Source organism: Purpureocillium lilacinum (genome assembly GCF_023168085.1).
Source record: "Purpureocillium lilacinum CBS 284.36 DNA, scaffold_4, whole genome shotgun sequence".
Taxonomy (NCBI): Eukaryota; Fungi; Ascomycota; class Sordariomycetes; order Hypocreales; family Ophiocordycipitaceae; genus Purpureocillium; species Purpureocillium lilacinum.
The window spans coordinates 1,171,873-1,194,668 of record NW_027072114.1 but is presented as its reverse complement, the minus strand read 5'-3'; the positions used below and the strand labels follow the sequence as shown (position 1 = coordinate 1,194,668).

The following is a 22,796-nucleotide window of genomic DNA, read 5'->3' as shown; positions in this document are numbered from 1 at the left end:
CAAGGGGCTGCTCGTCATACCGTGGACTGCGGTGTTAGCATCCTGACTTGACTGGAACGGCGAGGAGGAGAGCTTGTTCCAGGAAGGAAGAACTTTGTTTGGAGAGGGAGCAGTCCTGTTAGTGACACAGGTCTCTGACGGCTATTGTTGGCAACTACGGGGGACTCTATTACATCACAGATGTTGCGCTACGACAACTCGCAGCTTGGCAGGGTGATTATGGGTCATGTCAAATAGGGGTGGCCTGTCAGTGCCCCAGAAAACGATACTCTTACAATCGAACACGCGCACGCCTTTGGAGGCTAATCTTCCGAAGCTTTGGGCAGTGGCCCTTGATACACCCGTCTCTTGTCGTTCATGGCCAGCGGCCACAGGTCCGCGAGGTGCTGCGTCTGCGTCTGCAGCATCGCACCCACGTCGTCCCAAAGCAGGCTCCCAAGAATGCGCAGCGTCCCCTCGTAGCCCGGAGACTCCTCAGCCCGTTGGGGGTCGTTGTCCTTTGGATCGTAATCCACGTCAATGGCAAGCACGAAGCCTCCCTGGTCGGACGGAGGGGCAAGGTAGGAGTCGATGACGGCCTTGTCGGCGGCCAGGAGGATATCGGTGCGAGCGCCCTTGACGGCGTCGGAGTCTCTCAGCGACTGGAAGTGCCTGTTGAGTCGTTAGCCTCAGATGAGCGTGCACGTACGATGCAGCGCAACGTACTCTCTAGCGGCGGCAACGTCGCCGTCCGGGATGCCCAAGTCCCTCGCGTCCCGCCACTCGACCTTGGAACGCCCCTTTATCTTGTCGACGCCTTCCAGCTCCGCGCCCCAGTTCGAGATATCCAACTCAAACTTGTTCTTGAATGCGTCCCATTCCTCGTCGGTATGGTCGTGCGAGAGACGGTAGCCCACGTATGCCCATTCCCATTCATGCTTAGGCATGGACAGAACGCGCTGCGCACTCGTGACCCAAAGCTCCTCCCCAGGGAGCTCATCCGCGGCCTTTCCTCGCAGCTCTATCCTCGCCTTGTTCTGCGCCCTGACCTGGCTGCGGGCTGATTCAGCCGGTCCCTCTTTGCTTCCCAACGGATCATCGCCGTCGCTGCGCTCCGTCCACGTCTCCACCCGCGAGAGGTACTTGAGCCGACAGTAGTAGTCCGCTTTGCGTACCATAGTGTTTGCGGCGAAGTGAATCGGCTCCTCGCGGTAAGGATTGCTCATGTCAGGCCCAGGGACATCGTCCTGCGACGGCAGATCACCGCCCTTGTACCCGTCCATGGGGATGAAGATGGCGGTGTCTGCCTGGGCGGCGTTCTCGACCAAATCGTGAATCTTGTTTGTGAGGTCCCACATTTGGTCATCATACGTTGGGAATAGCATGAACGATTGCGCGGGCGCCTGGTTGGCAAGGTCCTCAAGGATCGGTCCGCGAAGGCGCTCGACGTGGCTGATGGCCCAATGGTGGGAGCGATTGGAGATGCTCTGGAAGTGATCTGAAATGAATTCATGCCATCGCGAAGTGAGCAGCACGGGCTCCTTGTCCTCGATGGCGCGTTTGGCATTGACTGCCTTTTCGAAGGCGTCGAGGTGGTCCCAGATGAGGTTGTACGTCTCGCGCAGGGCAGCTTTGATAGGCGGCATATTGAAGTAGTGAAAGACGTTTGTGACAGCAGCAATGTACTGGCAGGCCTCGTGAAAGTTTTCCGCGTCGTCGAGGCGCAGGTCATGCCAGCGACGCTCGGAGATGGGCATGATGCCTTCCCAGATGCGCGACTTCATGGCATGCAGCTCTTTGGAGATGCTCACGAGGCGGTCCGGGTCCTCGAACGAGCCGATGCGGATCATGACCTGTGTGACGAGGACATCATGGCTGGCGTCGAGGGGTGGGAGCGCCCACTCGCTGAAGGGCTGCTGCATGAGCATGAGGACCTCAGGGTCCAGGGGCGGGAGCGCGGACGGCCTGCCGCTCGGCAGCCGGCCCCCGATGCTGGCCTCGATGAAGTGCGGAATGGTCTGGGGCTCAAGGATGCGGTCCACAATCCACAGCTTCGCGTCAACCTCGGCCTTGGAGGCGCAGAGGTTCATGATGTGGTCCGTGGCGCCCGAGGGGGTGTTGCTGCGAGCGATGCGGTTCTGGCGCAGCTCGTCGGACATGTGGGTGCCGTTCCTGCTGAGCAGCAGGTCGAGCTGGAGGAGGAGCTGTGAGGGATTCATGGCGGGCTGCTGCTGGGATTCGGTATCGCCGCGCCGTGGTGGTGGTTCTCCAGACATAATTGAGATTTACGACGCGCGACGACAGCTTCGTGGTGTTTGCGCACAACTACTGTTGCGACAGGGGCTAACGAGTGGGCTACGGTGGCGAATCGAATCGGCTCAGCGTTTCCCAGAAGGGCGTTTGCGGTGCCTCTTAGTGCCATTGTTCCTGAAGCTACTTATATGGCACCGCCGACCGGCGGTTTCCTCATTGGGGGGGCTGGAGCCTTGAATTGACGCGGAGACTGTCAAAGATGGGATACCTAAGTGCCAGGGAACCAAGGTTACTACAGGCACCAGCGCTACTGCTGCCTGGGGAAGTAATAAACGAAAGGAGGCGGTGAGTTGCTCTGAGAGTGAGTGCTGCGCTCTTAGCCAGGACAGCACGACGTGCTGCATGTGGAATCACTGGAGGCTGCATGTGAGTCCGCCATGGACCCAACGGACATCATCAAATCCGGCCGGGATGAAACTCGCGAGACTTCGCAATGGACACTATTCGCTGCACTGCTCTCACTCTGCTTTCTTTGGCTTAAGCCGAGCGTGCGTTCGCCAATGCCCTAGTTGTGGCGCTTGGGTCAAGGTCGCAATTGGCCTCTGGAAGACACTGATGAGGGTGCGGGTCGAACCGCTCCATACCTGTGGATTGTCGACATCTTGGCTTGATCAACCGTCAACACTCCCCACACTCGGCTGCGCCGGGTTGATGGCCCGCCCAAGCCAGCCCCAAGCCGCTCCAAGGGGTTGTTAGCTACCCCTACCGAACATCAATAGCTCATACCAGCAAAGGTGTGGACTTGCCGCCGCGATTTCATTGATGCCCCTAACACGTGTCGCTGCCGCATGATATGAAATGACGAACCTTGCATGAAGCTGTGAAGAAAGACAGTTCTGAGGCCTATGCATACGCCCACGTCGCAGGCTGGAGGTCCGCTTGGCTACGGACCCCCTCAATTCCCTGGTTCCTCAGGAACACCCGGACCGCGTGAGAGGCTGAATACCGCGATAGGCTGCGACCTCGTTGGCTTGACATACCAAGTACGTACCGTTGGCGGCTCTGAGCTAATGGCGCAACAAACAAACTTTCCACCGAGCAAGCCGACGAAGTTCAGCTGCGACTCGGTTCTAGACACAGCAGCTGTGCATGCCGTGCCTGCCGCCAATTACGACAATGTTACATCATTTCTGCTTGCTCAATACCCATGGTGGTAACTATAAAGCATGCGGGGAGCGATGCGGTCTCCTGTGGTTCGGGTCGAAGAGGAAAATATCGTCCATTGGGATGTACGCCAGAGACAATAATTGAAACCGTTGCCCACGGTGAAACAAAGAGACAGGCAAAGATGAAAGCCCGCGGAACCCTGCGAGCAGGGGCTATCTTCTGCCACTTCATAATTTTCGCGTCAGCCGTCATCGTCATGGGCCTCGTTTCGTCATTCATTGACCGGTCGCCGTTCCGGGGTTACAGAGTTGTGTACCTAGAGGTCATTGTAGGTTCTCTCCAGTGTCCTACTGATGCGGCTGTTGCGGGCTCTCTAACCTGACTATCTACGTAGTCCGTCTTCACCGTGTTCATCTACCTGTTCGCTATATTCTTCCCGATGTCCAGGTCGTATCGCGGCTATATGGCCCCCGTCAGCTGGATCTTCACGTACTTGTGGATCACCGCCTTCGTCTTCTCCTCGCAGGTCTGGAGCGGCGCCGCTTGTGCAAACGAGCAGCCAAGCACGGCTAGTTGTTCAAAGAAGAAGACGGTCGAGGCCTTTACATTTATTGCCTTGTATGTATCCCTGTCTTCGATGGTCGAATTGCTAACGGCGTCGATGCAGCTGGTTCCAATTACTCGATCTGATGCTGGAGGGTGCTTTGTTTGTTCTGACTCGTACGAGCGGCGCACCCGCAGAAGCGTCGGCGGCGACTAAAGAGAGGCCTGGCACTGGGCACACTGACGCGAGCGCTGCATTGCCTGCGACGCAAAGCCCAGCGTCCACCGGGGCGCACGACGGAACCTAAAGACCGATTCGGAGGAGAACGGTTTGGGGCAGCGAATAATATGGTCGGACGAAGATTTGAAGGGCCATAGGTGTGATTGTGCAGGGCTGGCCGTTCATCAGCCTCTGTTTGTGTTTCCGACGAAGGGGCATGGAATACGAGAAACGACATGCCATTTCCTACTTGTGATGTTTAGGCTAGGCCGCTAGGGATGCTATTGTTGCGTGGCGAGGCGGACCGCGTACTTGAGGGAACCTGAGTTAGCACTTGCGCGAGCAGACGTGGCATTAATCGTAGCCTTCCTGTGGGAACCACTTGGGGATTGCCTCCAACATGATAAATCCAATGCAATACCTCCTATGCGCAGCAAGCATGCTTGGCCACATGCTCTACTTGACCATGCAATGCAATCTTTTGACACCATTGTAGCGGGGCGGTCACATCCGTGTGCCATCAAGCTCATCATGTTCTTTGTCTCGTCCTTCTGAGGTCAATTAGAGTGAATACCCAGGACCATCCCACATGCAGAGGGCGGCTGGTGTTTTCTATGCATGCAGGCTGCACTGGCCTCATCATTCTGGTATGGATCAAGTCCTTTCAACTGTAAGACTCATTTTCCAGGCACTCCGCGTTGCAGTTGCCAAATATTCGGCGTCACTATTTAAGTACGATCATTGATGGATGTCACGAGCGACACGGCCCAGCGGTCCTAGCCTTCGGAGTAATGTGCCGTATGAGGTACTTCTCGAGACACCTGGCTCACCTGGCTGCGCGACCACAGCCGCACAGCGAATCGGCTCACCTGAGGTCGCGCGGGTGGCCCGGCGCGCCGGAGCGACCAGGGCGCTTGCCACTCCGTCCTTGTAACCAGAATGATTGATTGGCCCTTCATGTTTGCGGCCGACAACAACTAGAAAAGTCGGCCGAGGAAAGGGTCAGGGACAGGGATTATAATGTTTCGTCAATACATCTAATCCGTTCTCAGTAGATTTAGCCTCGAGACCCCAGCAGCCGGTGTCTTAGCGGAGTCAACTTCCCGCTCGCGGCCCTGCCCAGTGCTGAGTATGATTGGTTACCGATGGAACTACATGCAAAAGACCTGGCAATGGCCCATGTCCAGCTTCTGCAAGTAAAACATCCTGGAACCAACAGCCTAACACCTTGCCGCCGCCTCATGGCTCACGTAACTGTGAAGGGGGGGGAGGATGTGATTTGGGAGGGAAAGTCTTCTCCCCTCCACCTGCGAAACTCTCTTTCTTTGTTCTCCGCGGCTTCGTTGATCTGCCCATGAGGCGCTGACGACCGCGCAACTCTCCGATGTCCGCCAGACTACCCCGATTCCTCCTCGATTCGATCGCATGAGATTCTCCTATATTCTCCTGTTTACGTTTCTCGCCCGTCTGTCGTTGCTAAACATTGGGCGCAGCAGCTGCCGTCACTGGATGCCATGGTGACAAATCTCCTGGCAATTCTGGTCGCCATCCTGATGGGCGTCGTCGGGACAAAGCGCACCGCAGCCGAATTTGTTCACCCACCACCATGGATCCCAGACTTGCAAAACCCATTACAAGACAATCCACGATATGTGTGGGGTTCAAATGTTGCCGTCGAGTGGAAAGATTCTTCGGGCGACGACTCAGACCTTGTATTTGGCTTATACTACCCTCGCAAACTCTCTGATCCGAATCATGACGCTCTGTATTTTGTTAAAAGTAAGTTTCAATGAGATGAAACGGCTCCCCTACTGGATCCGCAATTTGCCCTGTCATGGCGCTGTGCCATCCTGCAGTCTGAGGGCACTCTGTCGTGGCGTGTTTTATTTCAATGTTTTCTGATCACGCACAGCTTCAATACCGAGCTCGACGACCACATTTACTTGGAACGCGACCGTGCTCGGGGAGGAGGGCCTAGTGCCAAGCGGTTCAGACGCCATTTGTTACCTGCTGCTGATGCTTGTGAATTCTGGTTCAGTCAAGTTCTCATCGAGCTACTTCAATGTGTCACTTCCACCCCAGGCGACCTCTCCAACGTCCGCCTCAAGCGCATTCCCTACCACGACTACGACCACGACCCTCTCTGGAACGACTGCGGTACCAAGCAGCACAACTACGCCTTCTGCGACCAGCGAGCCGGCGAGTTCTGGTCTCTCACACGGAGCTGCGGCAGGCATTGGCGTGGGTGTGACGTTGGGATGCATACTCGTATTGGGTGGCTTGGGCTTCATGTGGTGGCGGCGCAGGAAGAGCCGACGGGAAGCGAACAGCACAGCTGAGAATTGGCAACAACAGCCGCGATTAGAAGAGCCGTCGCAGCAAGAATCAGGTCCGGTACTAGGGTTGGAAGGACAGGACTCTCAGGGGTTTGGCGGAATGGACAAACGCAGCACAATTATTTCGGAACTGGATGGCGGCCAGAGCAGCATTGTGCACGAAAAGCCATGAGGATTCGTGTTCAGAGTGTATAATTTATCTTAGCAAGCGTTCAAAGGGCTGTGTCTCACTTGCGCAATGAACGTAGTGAGCTGCTTTTCTCAGGTCTGGCGCTTCGCCATTTCACTTTTGCCTCCTAGGGCACCACACGGGACTGTTGCCACCTTTACAGCTCGTTGCCAATGACCTTCCACTCCTCGGCAAAGCTCTCCTCAAAGTCCCTGCGTGTCTTGGTTGGCGCCCAGCCAATCTTGCGCGCCAGGTCCGCCCTCGTCCGCGAATGCGACGCGAACCCCAGCTCCGCAAACTCAGCCGGCAGCGTCTTGCCGCCAAACGCCTCGGCCGCGACGGCCAGCGACTGCTCTCTCACCTCGTCGGTCGGCAGGAAGCCCGCCTCGCGGCCCGAGCGAGCGACGCGCTCCGACACCTCGCGCCACGTATGATGGCCCGTCTCGTTGAAGTAGACACCCTTCTTGTTGGACGGCAGCGCCGCCGCTTCGTCGCCGCCGCGCAGCAGCTTGGCCAACACCAGCTCGTACAGCTGCGTCAGGTCCTCGATGTGCACATGGTCCCACTGAGCCTTGCCGGGGCCCATGACCGACGTGAAGCCTTGTCGCTTGGCCGCTCGCATAATGGCGTCGATCTGGATTGACGTGCGGTTGAAGAGCCCGCTACCGATGCCGTAGATGGTCGGCGACATGAGGATGTAGGTCTTGACGCCCGCCGCCTCGCCCTTTTCGAGGACGACCAGGTCCGTCGTGCGCTGCGGGTACTTTTCGAGGTCCTCGCGCCGCCGCTCGTAGGCATATATGTCGTCGGCCTCGTCGGAGAAGACGTGTGTCTCTGTGTATGTGCCCGTGATGGGCCGGTCTCCCAGGCTCGACGTTCCTGAGGTCTGTGTCCGAGTTCACGTCAGTATCATCCGGCAGATCATCGCGCATGGATATACGTACGTGAATGAGGTACGCCGGCTTCCCCGTCTCCTTCTGCCGCTCCGCCAGCCCTTCGATGATAGCCTCGGCCGCCTTGGGGTGGAAGGCGAGCGCCGAGTTAATGACAATGTCATGCTGGCTGGCCGCCTTCCTCACGGCCTCGGAATCATCAAGCCCAGGGAAGACGATTCCATTGACGCCCTTTTTCTTGAGCAGTTCGGCGTGCTCCGGCTTGCGGACGAGGGCCGAGATGCTCAGGTCCTTGATTTGCGGGTTAGACGACGCGAGCAGCGTTGAGAGCACCGACCCGCCGCTGGAGCGCTGTTAGCAGCCATGAAACGTCAATAGCCGGCTGTGAGACATACATGTACCCGGTCGCGCCAGTGATGAGAAGCTTTGTCGAGCCCATTGTTCCGATCGAGAGCTGGTGAAATGCCGATGAGATTGCTTCAATTGGAGTGAAAATGCTGGTCCCGACGGATCGCTCCTCCAAGCGAGCGTCAGGATCCAGCCATCTTTTAAGTTACAAGCCATGACCGCCGCGCTCGTCGAGACGCTTTCAGAAATTAATAATTGACTTTGGAGCTGAAGATTACAAATTGCCCCCGGCAAGCAAGCCGCGGGAACAAGCACGCCTCGCTCTGACGTTATTTCCTCAGCCGGCACCTTGGTCGATCCGTGCCACACTGCCGGGCGAGACGAGCGGGGGGGGAAGTGTTCAGATTGATCACCACGACGACAGGCGTTCAGCTAGTGTGCGCCAGCGTCGGAGATGTCTCGGCGGGTCAATTACAAAGCAGTGACTGCTGAGATCCTTTATTTGTCTTGGCTGTCGATTCTCTTACTCAAGGCACTTTGACACGAACGAACGCTTTTGGAGAACATCCGACGTCTCGCCAATGGCCACGTGCGGGTTCAGAGCAGAAGCAAAACGCTCCATACCAGCCCATATTGGTTTTCGTCACTGAGCAGGGTGCCTCCCAGCAAGTCTTCACCACCGCTTTGGGGTTGGGGTGGACAGGGGGTTTCTAGTGGGACTTGGAAGTTGTGGAGCCAGTCACAACTCTCGCAGCAAATAGAGAAAAATAACGCAAGCTCTTTCAACAACCACAGGGCGGATGGTTTAGTGGTATAATTCTCCCTTAGCATCTTCATTCCTAATGAAGCGCCACATCTGGGAGAGGTCCGGGGTTCGATTCCCCGTTCGTCCAGTGATAGGTTCTTCGGAACCTTCTCTTTTGTCGCTTGTATCGACATCCTCCTTTAGAGGCAGGTCCGTACATGTATATCGCTACATTTATTTTTGACTTGGCACTCAGTTGGTCAATTTTTTTTTCCTCTCCCGTCCTAGGTGCTTCTCCGCCACTAGATGGCGAGCCATAGATGAGCTGTCCGAGGGCCGGAGACTCCAACAGGATGCTGATAAGGGGACGCCGAAATCTCCACGACTTGCCTTTTTTTCTTAACCGGAAGGCCCCTGCCCTACACAGTTCATCAAGAATAACAAACATTAATTAGCACCTGCCGTGCATCAATATACCTTCGCAAGGCACCATCGTCGTTCCACTTGATGCTTGGACGCTATTTTCATTACCGCTAAGGCACTACCGCGTCGTTTTATGTCGGCTAGCGTGGACGTGCCGAATTCATGATCGTTTCCATCGGAGTGATCACAAAAGTTGAACACGTCGCTGGGATCGGCCGACTTACGACACCTTTTAGCACACACAACGCACGATTGACAACGGTCCTTTCACAACAGACTTCCACGTCGTTGAGAATTTCAGGGTGGTCAAAGCATATATCCCTTCTAAAGTCCACGCAGGCTCCTCTTCACATGAGTACATAGCGTCGCCAATTTGCCCTGCAATCACGTCGTGCCACAATTTGAACTTGATGGATGTGTGGTGCATTCATGTCCCCTGGCGGAGTCTCAAGCGAGCCGCTGTGGAAGGAGCATCGCGAAGAGTAAGAAAAGATGTGTTTTTCTCAAGATGCGAACGAAACGCGGCTTCGACGCGACCTGAGCGCGACAAGAAAGGGTAACATTCTGCTTGTGTGCTCATGGCCTGGTTTCCTCCGGTAAGTCGAGCGGCTCAGACAATCAGTGCCCCAAGAGCCAACAACATAGGACCGCTGACGCGTTCGAGACCTGCAGCTCCAGCGGTGGCTCTAGCCGTTGTAGAGGACTGAGCGGCCGTGGTAGGCGAAGGAGAGGCAGAGCCCGACTCGGCAGTGCTAGAGGGACTGGAGGAGACCGTTCCGCCGCCACTTCCACCTTGCTCGCAGAGCTTCTGGGTAGCGGGAAGAACCTTGTCTAGCGCTTGTCAGTACCTCTTCAAAGCGCTTGCAAGGTGATGAAGTCAATGGGCCTCGAGCACGTACTAAGCGCAACATCCTGACCGCAGGACTTGAGGATGCAGCCCGTATTCGTTGAATCGCCCCGAATGGTATCAAATTTCTTGCAGATGCAAGCAAAGTCATCCGTGGCGCAGCTGGTGTTTTTCTTGATGGACGCGTCCAGGCAGGGCCAGGCGCAGTCCGGGATATCGCTGCGCGATTGAGCGGCGACCCAAGGGGCCAGGAGGAGCGTGGCGACAGCAAATGGCTTCATAGCTTCTTTGGAAAGTACCCAAGAAGGGATGATAAAACCTTCTAAGTCGTAATGAGGTGCGGTTTGGCAAGTGCCGGCTGATATGCAAGGAAGAGGTGAAAGATGACAGGTTATGTGCTGCGGAAAAGGGGGAAGGGCGGAGGTCGACCACGGCGGGCTTATGTAGACGGACAGAGTGCAAACCCCCGCCGTTCGTTGCCACAAGCCTCGGGAAGGGGATAAATCGACAGCTTGTGACAGCAATATCCGGGTCAATTAGCTATCGCCCGATTACTCCGCTTGGTGAATTCATGGAGTGATATTGAGGCGATAGTGCCGGCGCCACGACCCCAAGCTTATCCTCCAAAGGATCAATCGAGGAGCCGTCTCCTTTCCCCCGACGATGCGACATTCCGTTCGCATTCCTAGATTCCACGCTGTTATTTGACATGCTGGGATCCTGCTATACGACAGAAGGGTGGCTGTTCGGTTAGCTTGGGATTGGGCCGAGCTGGCTATCGCTGGCGATGGCTGATTGCGTGGTTCTCACACTTTGACTACATGTACGCTTTTAAGGGTGTTCAACATCAGGCTCATCAGGATGCGAAGTCTTATATCTATGCTTCATTTGCTATGTTCACATCTTCAGATTCTGTATTTCCATTTCATGATCGCCAAACACCACCCGTCAGTACTCAAGCCTCGTACCGAAAATTCTCATTCGCGCGGTCAGTCATATCCATGAATGCGGTTCGCGCAGCCTCTTCGTGGTTCACAAGCTTCACCTGGTCCTTCTTCTTGTTCAGATGGAGGAGGTACCAGCGGAAGACGGCCAACAAAACAAAGCTCAACGACGTCATGGAGAGAATAATCTTCCAAGCCGTCGGATAATGGTCATCTTTCTCCTGGGTCCGCACAGTCAACGGTGCGATGCCATTGGACGCGCAGTAGGATGCCCAGACGAGACCCGATGTGACGGCTTTCTTGGTGTGACCAGCCGTGTTGGCTGCCATCAGTGTGAGGACCATGACCACGGTGGTGGCGAAAATCGACGTCAAGTAGAAGCCCCAGAGGGGTGTCATCTTGGTGCTCCAGTCGGATTTCCATACCATGACGGAGCCTGCAATGACTGGGAGACAGCTTACCATGCCGAATATGGAGCGGCTGTGAGGGATGTAGACTGCTCCTGTGCCACACAGGAGGAGGGACACAAAGAGTGTGGCGCCAGCTCCTCCAAGGAGGAGAACAGTCTTCAGGGGAGGATACTAAACATTCATGAGTCAGCCAACGTCTCTAGTGACAATACTGCGTCAATGAGCAGAGCTTACGCCAAAGGACTGAACGATGATCGATCCAAAGCCAGTAGAGGCGCCGTTGGTCAGGCTGAGAGCAAAGACCATGACCATGTAGAAATACGTCTTGGGGTCGGTAAAAGCCTCGCGAATTTGCTCGCGCTTGATCGTCTTGTTTTCGATTCCGATTTGCTCGTACCGTAGTCGCTCGATGGCGACAACCTTGAGCCTCTGGGGAAGGAAGCGTGCAGTGACGGGGCTATCGGGGAGTATGAAAAAGAGCAGAATGCCCCAAACAGCCGTGACGCATCCGATGATGGTGAACTGATATCGCCAAGGCTCTAACGGCCCCTTGATCTGGCCAATGGCATATAAGAGCAATGCGCCGATTAGCACACCCATTCCCGATGCTGAGTACCATATTGCGTATCGAAGTGGCTGCTCGCGGCGTCGATACCACATGACCGTAATGAGGGAGAATGCGGGTGCGAGGCCGGCTTCGGCGACTCCAAGGAAGAAACGCTGCGCAAGTAGGCCCTCGTAAGACTTGACGGCAACCGTGCAAGTGGTGACACAGCCCCAGACAAACACCTTGAAGTGTCAGCTTTACCACTTTGCCCAAAACATGGGCTAGTAGTGTAACTTACAATAACAGAAGTATATCTACCAAGCGGAAATTTCTGACTCAAGTATACACCCGGAAGAACTGTATAAATTTCTGTTTAGATGTACAAGAAAAGTGGTATCGGAGTTATGGGGCCACTCACGTCCAACGAGATATCCCCAATAGAAGATTAGAGAGCAGTAGGAGTATCTGGAAGAGTCGACGACGATTTTGTCCCCTTGATAGCCGCTAGACTCGGTTTTAGCATCGAAGGCTACTTGTAGGGTGTTCGGACGCGAGCACTCACAGCTTTATCAGGTCCAGGTCAGTCAAGATACCGAAGAGAGCAGCTCCCGTCAGGCATGACTTGTCCATGTACTGCAGAGCGTATGTGATGAACATGACAGGCATCAGGACGCAGTCTATGCGTCGGAGGGTCTGTCTTTGCTCTTCCGGAGAGACATCACCAGCGACCAAGGTGTCCACGAGCTGAAGAGCGACATCCCCCTTGAAATGCGAACCCGTGCCCGGCTTGCCATCGGAAGGAAAGTCGGATTCATCGGGTTGCCGGTGCTCCGCGTTCAAGTCGGAAGGCTTCTCCACATGCATTGTGTTTGCGCGCTGGAACTTCCAGGCTCGGCAGGTCTGAGTTGTCTGATATGGCTTGCTCGAAACGCGGTTACCTTTGGGCCATCACGCGTACTCGTTCAGTCGTGAGGCCTTCTTATGTATTATGCGAAGTGCAGAGGCGACTGCGCATGGAGGGCTCCCTCGCACCGACTAAAGCACTCCACCCAGTGCCAATCGAAAGCTCGTGCCTCGGACGCCACCGCTGTCCTTGAGCTCCCCGCGTGACGATAGACTGCCTTCCCCTGGAGTTGTTGGCCCAGCCCAATCCAGGTGCATCACGGCCGGCCCCGGACTCCGGGCATTCCATGTTCTCGTGAAAGATGATTGGCTGCGCCGGCAAACGCAGCTTTATGATTGGCTGTGTCGGCAAACTTCCATCCCCGGCCGGATAGTTCCAGATTAAGAGACACACTAACAAGATGACCCCCGCAAAATGCCAAAGTAGCGTAGCCGCACCAGATTGTGGAGGGCGGGGTTTGGATCAAGAAGGTTGATCCTTTCGCGATGCTGTATCATTCCTGTAGCGATTACTGAAGAATCTCCAACAAGAGGGGCTGATTGCCGTCGCATAATGCGGGGCCTGGTCGAGGCTGAGCCAAATGCATGATGCCCAACCCACTTCAAGCAACGCGTGAATCCCAAAGGTGTCCCAGATGGTGGAACAGGCCTCTCGAACCCAGCACTTGGTTGATGTTTTCTCCAAGTAGCAGTTGATGCGCCTCCGATTCCATATATCTCCGCAAGACAAGCAGAGGCCACTGAACTCGTACGGCCATCTCCTTATCGTCATGGATCACCAGACGCAATGTAGTCAGTGTCTCTTTAAGCAGATCCTGGCAGCACGTGTTCTCGCGATGGCATCGCCGTGAACAGAAGAGTCTGTGTGTGTATACCGCCAGACTCCGATACTCGGCCACGGCAAACTGAATTGCCTGCAGCTCATGCTTCCGCATAGGCACGTCAAATCTCCGGCCAACTGCCAAGAGGTCTTGGAAACGCTGATAGATGCGCGCGGTCAGTCACATGAAAAAGTTGAAGCCGTGTACAACTGTAGCAGATAAGAAGTGGCTTACCTTGCCAATCTGATCGAGCTCGCGCTGCCAAGTAGTTCCATCTCCTGCACCATTGGACTGGTCATGCTGGGCGACAAGGAGCTTGCCTTTGAGCAGGCAGCACTCGTGGTAGAACTGTAGTGGTCGAGAAACAGAGATGTCATCGACTAGCTCCTCTGTCGGATATCCCGGCATCCACATGTTGCGCAGCGCATCCCGAGTGTTGTGGAACAGCTGATCCATTACTGAGACGCACGACTCCTTGTGCCCGGCTTCGCGCCACAGCCTTGGTAGAGAACCCTGGTGTATCGGAACATTGAGGTTCAAGTTGATGTACCTGGGTCATCTTGTCAGAACTAAACGCTGTCCAGTTGGGCTCAGAGGTCACCAACATTGTGAACAAGAGCAGCTGCTGGCCGAGTAGCGGAAGCCCGGCCAAGGATAAATCCTGTTTTGTCGCAAACATTGTCGCCAGAAACGCATACAGTCCCCGTAAATGCGCCTCCATTCCGGATGCGTGCCGGCCGAATTGCTGTTCGTACACCACCATGAGAAAGAAAATCGCCAAGACTTCATCCAGGCACTTGGCCGACCGATAGTCAAGCTCACGCAGAATGACTCTGAACTCTTCAAGAGCCCGTCTGTAGTACGCAACGCCATCATGCCGAGGCAGGGCATGCGTGGGCCTCGGTTTCAGCTGCTGCGCGCAACGCATCATCTCTAGCTCGCTGGCCGAGATGGCTAGGATCATTCTCATCGCTGCGGGGGAGCCTGATGCCACGCGGCCACGCAGGTAGTGCAACGAGGACCATCTCCACGACTTCCCCAGTACTCGTATCAATAGCGTGTGCGGAAAAAAGGAAAGGTACTCAAGGTCTTTCGACGAAAGCCCTGTGGAGCTGAGTAGTCTCAAGTCGGGGATAGCGAGCTTGGGGATCGGATTGGGGGCGTCACGCTCCCTCGGAAGTAGAAGGCGACAATGTACCGGGCCGTCACGATTCTTCGGGCTCCCGGGTGCTTGCTTCCGGGGCTGGCGACGAGCGACTGCAAGCCATTCGCATGGCAACCGCGCCCCTTGACATCGGTTACAGACTGGCCGCGCTTCGTCGCATTTGAGTTTGCGGGTCCGACAGGTTGAGCATCCTTGGGGTACCTTGCGTGAGATAAACGGGCAAAATCGTGGCAAAATTGGACGAACCTGTTCTGGACCGCGTCCGGGTGTTCTTGGTATCAGAGGAAGTGTCCGACATGGACTCCGACAGCGGCGAAGGGTTCGCCTCGGCAGTGCCGGGGGTCAAGCTCTCGCCTGGTCGGCCACCAGGCTGAGCCGAACCTTCTGGCATCGGACGGGTGAGTAAGGTGAGCCGCGAGAGTTCGTCGCTTCTTCTCCACAGGATCCTGTGACCGTGCAGTAAGAAAGCTTCGAGATTGATCGTAGTTGCAGGAGGATAAGGAGGGGGAGGGGATTTGGGATGGATAGGGGTCTAGGGACCGACGGCGGCTTCTTATGGTTGGCTCGAATATTAGCGACATTCGCCTCACAATTGGCTGCAGCGCCAACGCTAGAAAGTAGGACAACAATTGTCTCCACTTGCCAAACTAGAGGTTGGGGTTATCGGAAGTCCGGAGCCGTCTTGCCAAGTAGCTGCCGTATAAGCCACCATGAGTGATTGCTCAAATACGAGGAGGTCGGTTCGTGGTTTCAGCGAGAGAGAGAGAAGGGGTGATCGAGAACAGGAGTGACTGCATGTGTCCAATACATACCAATCTGGAACTGACTACGAAAATGGCGACGACGCAAGAGACAATTGCCAAGCAGCTGGCTGAGACGGTGGCCAAGCACGAAGAAGAGCTATGGAGGGTGAATCAAGAGGTTCGTCAACGATGACATTCAACACCTTCTCGCCCCCAGTCATTGACGCTCCAAGCTAACCCAAGGGCACAGATTCACAGCCACCCAGAGCTGGCATTCGAGGAAACACATGCGCACGACACGGTCTGCGGAATGCTGGAAGCACTTGGCTACAACGTCACGCGCCATGCTCACAACCTCAAGACGGCATTCGAAGTCGAGGCTGGCACCGGCGGCGGAGTCATAGTATACAACGCCGAGTACGATGCCCTGCCAGGCATTGGTCATGCTTGCGGACACAACCTGATTGCCACTTCCTCCATTGCGGCATTCCTGGCCACTGCAGAGGCTCTGAAGGCAAACAGCATCAGCGGCCGGGTGCGTCTTCTCGGCACTCCCGGAGAGGAGGAAGGCGGAGGCAAGGTGGCTTTGCTGGACGCCGGGGCCTACCAAGGTGTCGATGCATGCCTTATGGGACACCCCGGGCCTCGCCTCGCACCTGTCGATGGTGTCATACACGTCCCATTCTTGGCCGTCGCCGGAGTTACAGTCACCTTCAACGGCGTCAATGCCCATGCTGGTAATGCGCCTTGGCTTGGAAAGAACGCATTGGACGCTGCCGTTGGCGCTTACAACAACATCTCTATGCTGCGGCAGCAGATGTCTCCAGAGCAGAGAGTACATGCAGTGATCAGTCATGGTGGCGATCGGGCAAATGTCATTCCTCACAAGACGGAGATGAGGATTCTTGTCCGAGCGTCCACTAACGCCGACCTGGAGGCCACTCGCCCGCGAATTGCATCATGCTGCGAAGGTGCTGCGACCGCCACAGGTTGTACCGTGGACTTCAAGTGGTATACTTCCCCTTGCCTTGCAACTGCCTCGTCGAACGACCAACAATGAACGGGCACTGATCGAAACTATTCAGGGATCACCACTACAAAGATCTCCAATGCAGCGGCCTCATTGAGAACACGTTTGAGAAGAACGCCGGCCTACAGGGTCGAACGTGGATGGCAAAGGCACCAACAGGAAGTGGCGCTTCGACGGACCAAGGCAAGTACAGATGCTCAACATTAGTTCATCTCCACGGTACCATTACTTGGCCCTACAAGAATACTAATGGGTTTGACGCATAGGAAATGTCAGCTACGAGGTTCCAAGCATCCACCCAATTTTCCTCCTCGACGTAGAGGACCCATCGATCGGCCCACACCATCCCAAGTTCGCGGAGACAGCAGGCACAAAGCCTTCCTTTACTATTGCTCTCGACTTTGCCAAAGTCATGGCGGCAACTGGGTTGGATATTCTGCAGAATAGTTCTTTCCGTGAAGAGCTGAACTCCGAGCTCGCGACGGCGCAGAAAGACCGGTCTTGATGCTGTGTGGACCATTTTATGAGCAAGCAGAGCTCATACGGTCCATGAAGCCGCTATGCGAGGAACTCTTCCGGAAGCACGGTCACGCTTGTACATGTATCAATGGTGTACTTAAGCTTGTCATCATCTGCTTTCACTAGACGAGCGAATATCACATGCTCCTTGAACGATCAAGATCCTGGTCCTCTGCTTTAGGCTGTTAGGAACGGCCATGTGTTGCGCTATCTGAGGAAGAAGGACGTCAGCGCTGCATCTGGGCCCATGTGCGCTTCGTCTGTCAAGCGCTGCTCGGTGCTTAGGTAGACGTCTGGGAGCCACTCGGGCTTTGACTCTCCCAGCGCCATGCGAGCAATAGCTTGACCACACAGCCACGCCTGACACATGCCATATCCGTTGAAGCCTGCAGCCACCCACTCTCCGCCCTCATGTTTTCTGCCGCTTACACTCGCAGGCAGTTCACCCACAATCGGGACTTGGTCAGCCGTCATGCCTAGAATCCCAGACCAAAGCCGATGAAGCGCAGGCGTGGAGGATAGCGTGTCGTTCGTTATCGGATTGGTCCATCCTTTACTGAACAGCTTCTGCGAGAGCAAGGTCGTGAGGTTGCGCGCCGAGTCACCGCTGATGACAGAGTCATCTGAAGACAAAAAGTCATCCAACCTCTGCAAATCTCCCCCTACAAAGAGATCGCCGGTCTTGGCGTTTTGCTGCATCCAGTATAGACCTTGCTCGACCACAGTGGTGCTAGGATCCCAAGACTGCTTCGAATGAAACAGCCAAGAGTAGGCACGGTTACCCCATTGAGGACCTTGCTTTTGTGTCGACATAGACAGTCGGCAGGGGAAAAGAGCTCCCCTGAGCTTGGGAAGAAGATGACCGGTGAACCCGTTAACGCAGTGAAAGATCTTTGCGGCTCTCACAGTCCCGCGAGGGGTGACCACAGTGTAGGGGTATGCGTTGTCAGAAGCATGCGAGACAGTGATGGAAGTCACTGGAGTCTTTGTTTCGATGGAGAATCGCTCGTGGTACCGCTCAAGGAGCCGCTGCAGCAAGTTTGTGACAAGCTTGTAAGGCCAAAAGACGCGAGATTGAACGACCAACGCTCCTTTGCAGTGCCTAAAGTTATACTCCTATCGGACAACGTCAGGGCACGCTCGCGCATCTAGTGTGGTCGCATCGATACTGAAAATTACCTTTTCTGCGGCTCCGCCGTCCACGATTGCATATTTCTGTTCTGAGCCATGGACGGCCTCTTCGTACATGCGAACAGATCGACTGGCTTCTTCAAAGCCTTCTTGATCTGTGAAGGCGGAGACCGTCGTGACGTCGCGTATCTCGCTAACTTGATCAAGCTCCTCGGCGATTGCGACTTTTACAATCTCATCCAATGTGAGGTCACAGAACAAGGCAATCTGCTTTGCAGCCTCTGCTCCAAAACCAGCGACAAAGCGTCCGTAGAATTGAGGAACGTGGCTCAACAGGAAGCCTCCATTACGGCTCGTTGCGCCGGTTGTCAAAGAACGAGCTTCGAACATGGTGACGGACTTGGCACCGCTCAGTTCGCACTCAAGGATGGTCTTTGCAGCGCTGCAGCCGGTGATGCCGGAGCCAATTATGGCGAAATCCGTGTACTGAGGCAACTCTTTTGACTGGACCTTAGCGAAAGGATGTGGCGGCTCTTGCCAGGCCGAGACAGTTGGGTTCGGTGGAGGAACGCCCGGATCCTGGACGACTTGGCCGGCCAATTTAGCCAGCAAAGCCTGAGGAAGTTCAGGGACGGCCATCTTTGCTTTTGAGTAAGGTTGGTGTTGCGTTCGATTCAGTTCGACTTCGAAGTGTGATCCACGGCTGTTACGTCCTCTAAGATCCGTGCCATGGCTTTTATGTTCTCACGATACCCATAAGCGTTCATAACGCAAAACAACCATAATATCAGGCATCGATAGACGCGGAGAATACTTCGGTTCCGGGGAGCTTCCTGATCAACTGATGTGAATCGGCCACGAAGTCGGTATCGAGCGGCACCGCGGGTCCGAGCAGCGTCGGCACTCTAGCAACGTTTCATTGAATCACCATCGCCGCCATGGTTTGCCAGGTACACAAGGCTAAACGGCCCGCAAACAGATGGGTGTGGCGGATCGGTACGTGGCTTTGAGCCAAGCTACCCCGCGGTTGAGTTGAGTGCTGCTGCTGGCGCAGCGGATCCGGTCGGCTCTCGGGATGCACCTCTACCACAAAGGGAATCAACATCATTGAGTGATATTCCCACCAGCAGGTCAAATCTCCGAGCCCTTTACTTCGTGTTTGGGACGTGATTCCGCGATGACCCTAAGCTGGCTGGAAGCGGGCCCCGTGTGCGAAGCTCATTGCAGGTTGATGCCGCGACACTCTCTTCCACCTAGGCATCTCATAGAATCTGAGGCTATTTTGGGTCTGAAGACAGGCTCTAGTTGTGCTTGGCAACAAGCAATTAAGCGGGCGATTAAGCAGATGCTATGGTAAGTCAATGTCGATACATGTTTTGTGCGTGCAGCGATATAGACTGCAACGTCAGTCTGAGAACATCTGCCAACCCCATTTCATTAGAAAGGTACTCTATACTACTTTCCCTGTATCTATTCTTTAATCGATTCAACAACTTGATCCCGCGGAAAGCCGAGTCTCTCCATACACGCAAAAAAGCGCTCCGGCCCAGCCCAATCTTCTGGGCAATATACGCCAGGATGCTGCTGAGACCCCATGTCAAGCACCATGAGCGCGAAGGCTGCGTTGCATGCTCCTATAATCGTTGCCATGCTCATACCTAGGGGTGAGTCTTTTACACCCTGTGGGGTGCGCCTGATGGCCACGGCAGGGCGTCCATTGCGGGTGCCAATACCCCGGACCAGCATACCAGAGCGACGGGGTGCTTGTTTCCCTCGCGCGGAGTTGATCAAAAAGCGCAGAACCTCGCCTGTTGTGCACTCTCCATTTTTGATCTGCTCGATCATGCCCCAGAGCGCAAGACGCCACGGTTTCAGAGACCGAACGCCATCAGAAGCCATCTGGTGCAGCTGGTTGAGCGTAACATTTCCGCCCTGGAGTCCCTCAGTAATTGAGCCAAAGGTTTCACTCCAGCTTGCAGACGGAGTTCTCTGCATTTGCTCGAGGAAATCGACGGCAGCGTCCATAGTGAGAGCGCCGGAGTGGACACCAGCCCCGATTCCTCGTGCAAAGCCGTTGTATGGTGCAGGGTTGAGCGCACCGAGGGTCCGAATTCGAGTGACATTGGGGAACCGGCGCGGTAGAGTAACTGGCTCTGGATGAACACTCTCATGGAAAAGAACCTCAGAGCCGGCCAACACGGGAGCATAAGCCGTTTCAACCCAGTTCTCGTGGACCGTTGGCTTTCCGTCGTCCCAGGTCAAGCATGGCCCGCCGGTGATATGGACGAGGTGTTCCAGAACCTCTCTGCCCAATTGTCCGCCTTCTTCGCTGACGAGCCAACAAATGTCCAAAGTATGGAGGGTGTCGAGCTCCTTGGCAACTTCAAGGGCCAACAGGTTGGACATGCCAGGCGAGGAACCGCAGTTGATGTAGCAAGGCACACCTTCCTTCTTCGCCCGCTCATGCAAAGCGAGAGACTCTTGTGTGCTATGCACGTCGTCGGAGTAGTCGAGATAAGGAACCTTGGCGTCGATGCATGCCGTCAGAACAGGCGTTGAAGTGCGATAGTACGGCTGTGCTCCCTGAATGACAAGGGCAGCGTCGGCAATGACGCTGCGCAGCGCATTAGGGTCGAAGAGGTCCACCTTTCTTGTGGTGACATGGCGATCGGGCAAAAGGCTGGCAGCAACTCGATAAAGTGCGTCCTCATCAGTGTCTGCGAGGACAATGGGGATGGTGCTCGCTTTAGCAAAGATCCGGATCGCTTCGCCGCATATTGCGTCGCCAGCCCCGATAAATATAACTGGCTTGGAGTTTTGCATGACGATGATCAGGTTCAGGATTTCCGTACAGCGAAAAATGATGCGCGTTGTTCCGAGGGAAGCCAGAATGCTACCTTTATATGATCACACAATGATGAGCCAAGGGGTCGGCAGCCCGCTCATTGATATCGCGCAGCTCTAACCAGCTGCTGAGCAAGCAATGGATGTAACGGCCTAGCGGAGGCGGATCCTAGAAGGCAGGTAGATGTGTTTGGGGGTTAGGCCGGAGTGGCCTCGGTTCCGAGCCACGCGGGACCGAGTTCCGCCGCCATTAGACTCTCGTCGGCTCAGACAAGAGAATTACAATGGCAAGTCAATAGGTAGAGGGCAGCTTCGGGGCGACACGGGGCCGCAGCTTATCGACTACAACTCGGTGCTTGCCTATGTCTCGCGGCCAGCAATTCACAACATTGAATGGTTAGCCAGCGTCGCAAACTCCGGCGGGCTGTCCGGAGTGACCGCCCTGGCGATTAAAGTATAGATGCGCAGTTCACAGGCATTGGGACACTCGCAAGGTTTAGCAAACAATTCATCTAGCCCGGGAAGTGCTTATCAAGTCTCCTCGTTCGGTTGTTGCAAACTGAAGCTACCCATGATCGTGATGAGCAGCACCAGGGAGTTCCATACCCGCTCCGACGCAGCTAGGCACTGGGTTTATGAGAAACAACGTAGCGAGTCACCAGATACAAGATACTGGCAGTGCCCAGACATGCCCCCGTGAAAGCTTGCATAGGCACATAATCCGTCCCTCCCGTGTTTGCAAGCATCCGCCCGGCAACTGGTCCGCTGGCGAGAACAGGAAAAGACAGCACAAACATACTGATGCCTACAGAGTCGTTAATGCCGTGCACAACTGTGGATATACCGGATGCAAGATCTTACCGTTCCATGTACCAATAAGCTCTGGATCGGGCACCAGCAAAGCTATACACGGCGAAAAGATCGCTTGGATCCCTCCAGCCAGGAACCCGTAGACCACGGTCCACGTAACTACACCTGAAAAGCTCTGTGCAGCAACCCAGGCAGCCGCTGTAATCGTGCATGCGAATGCAACAGCTGTGATGGTGTTGAAGAAACCAACGCTGCGATCGGCCACGACGCCTAGGACAAGGCATCCCAAGAAAGCTGATCCGTTGAGAATAGCTGTGAGGTAGAACGCCTCGTGATCAGAAGCCCCATACTGCAAGCCGTACAGGGAAATGAAGAACTGGAGGGTAAAAGAGTGCATCATTAGAGAAACATCCCTGGTCAGGCATGGAGATGGCGCACTTACATAGGGTATAAATAGTACTAAGAAGAAGAAGAAGTTGGCAGCTGTAAAAATGACCATACTTTTATTCGTGAAGTAGCCCTTCATCTCGAACTTCGCGGCTTTTGTGTCGCGAGCTAAACGGCGTTGAAGGAGAAGAACCGAGCTCGTCATAAGAAAAAGCTGCACGAAGCCGAAGACCCGAAACATCCACCCAAGTGAAATCCCGTGAAGGTTAAGCAGTCGATCCGCGACTATCGGCCAGATGACACCTGCAAAGTCCCATAGTTGTCAGTACATGATTCCTGGGTCAGAGCCGGTCATGAACGCACCTCCAAGGCTCTGGCCTGACATGACTATGCCGACAGCCAGTCCGCGTCGTTTTTCGAACCACTGTGATTGAATTGATAAAGCGGGCGTGAAGATGAGTCCGAGTCCTATTGCTGTGCATAGCCCTTGCGAGAGCATAAATTGGTAGTACCTGGTTGATATCGAGGACATCATGGTTCCCAGCACCAACAGAAACCCGCCCAGCGCGACGGGTACTCTTGGTCCAAAGGCATCAGACATCCCACCCGACAAAATGCC

At 55.1% G+C, this 22,796-nt stretch overlaps 7 protein-coding genes and 1 non-coding gene across 8 annotated transcripts; 3 read left to right on the top strand and 5 right to left on the bottom strand.

Moving 5' to 3' along the window:
- Nucleotides 1-302: 302 nt before the first annotated feature.
- PLICBS_005563 (uncharacterized protein) lies at nt 303-2,198 on the bottom strand (the record flags this gene model as incomplete). Its single annotated transcript, XM_018319248.2, has 2 exons — nt 303-651; nt 706-2,198. The coding sequence occupies 2 exons, from the start codon at nt 2,196-2,198 to the stop codon at nt 303-305; spliced, it is 1,842 nt and encodes a 613-aa protein (XP_018181722.1).
- Nucleotides 2,199-3,655: 1,457 nt separating this feature from the next.
- PLICBS_005562 (uncharacterized protein) lies at nt 3,656-4,159 on the top strand (the record flags this gene model as incomplete). The annotated part of the gene is made up of 2 exons (XM_065600753.1): nt 3,656-3,727; nt 3,794-4,159. The coding sequence occupies 2 exons, from the start codon at nt 3,656-3,658 to the stop codon at nt 4,157-4,159; spliced, it is 438 nt and encodes a 145-aa protein (XP_065456825.1).
- Nucleotides 4,160-6,824: 2,665 nt separating this feature from the next.
- On the bottom strand, nt 6,825-7,999 carry PLICBS_005561 (uncharacterized protein; the record flags this gene model as incomplete). The annotated part of the gene is made up of 3 exons (XM_018319246.2): nt 6,825-7,553; nt 7,612-7,903; nt 7,956-7,999. The coding sequence occupies 3 exons, from the start codon at nt 7,997-7,999 to the stop codon at nt 6,825-6,827; spliced, it is 1,065 nt and encodes a 354-aa protein (XP_018181720.2).
- A 703-nt stretch (nt 8,000-8,702) lies between these two features.
- PLICBS_005560 lies at nt 8,703-8,801 on the top strand. Its single transcript has one exon. It is a non-coding gene; the product is annotated as a tRNA-Ala (tRNA).
- A 2,077-nt stretch (nt 8,802-10,878) lies between these two features.
- On the bottom strand, nt 10,879-14,004 carry PLICBS_005559 (uncharacterized protein; the record flags this gene model as incomplete). The annotated part of the gene is made up of 7 exons (XM_065600752.1): nt 10,879-11,448; nt 11,512-12,066; nt 12,171-12,181; nt 12,243-12,328; nt 12,387-12,724; nt 13,603-13,707; nt 13,783-14,004. 7 exons carry the CDS (start codon nt 14,002-14,004, stop codon nt 10,879-10,881), a joined length of 1,887 nt encoding a protein of 628 aa, XP_065456824.1.
- A 1,543-nt stretch (nt 14,005-15,547) lies between these two features.
- PLICBS_005558 (uncharacterized protein) lies at nt 15,548-16,991 on the top strand (the record flags this gene model as incomplete). The annotated part of the gene is made up of 4 exons (XM_065600751.1): nt 15,548-15,634; nt 15,707-16,467; nt 16,542-16,648; nt 16,753-16,991. The coding sequence occupies 4 exons, from the start codon at nt 15,548-15,550 to the stop codon at nt 16,989-16,991; spliced, it is 1,194 nt and encodes a 397-aa protein (XP_065456823.1).
- A 221-nt stretch (nt 16,992-17,212) lies between these two features.
- PLICBS_005557 (uncharacterized protein) lies at nt 17,213-18,775 on the bottom strand (the record flags this gene model as incomplete). The annotated part of the gene is made up of 2 exons (XM_018319243.2): nt 17,213-18,121; nt 18,185-18,775. The coding sequence occupies 2 exons, from the start codon at nt 18,773-18,775 to the stop codon at nt 17,213-17,215; spliced, it is 1,500 nt and encodes a 499-aa protein (XP_018181717.2).
- Nucleotides 18,776-19,606: 831 nt separating this feature from the next.
- On the bottom strand, nt 19,607-20,959 carry PLICBS_005556 (uncharacterized protein; the record flags this gene model as incomplete). Its single annotated transcript, XM_065600750.1, has 1 exon — nt 19,607-20,959. The coding sequence occupies one exon, from the start codon at nt 20,957-20,959 to the stop codon at nt 19,607-19,609; it is 1,353 nt and encodes a 450-aa protein (XP_065456822.1).
- Nucleotides 20,960-22,796: the final 1,837 nt, after the last annotated feature.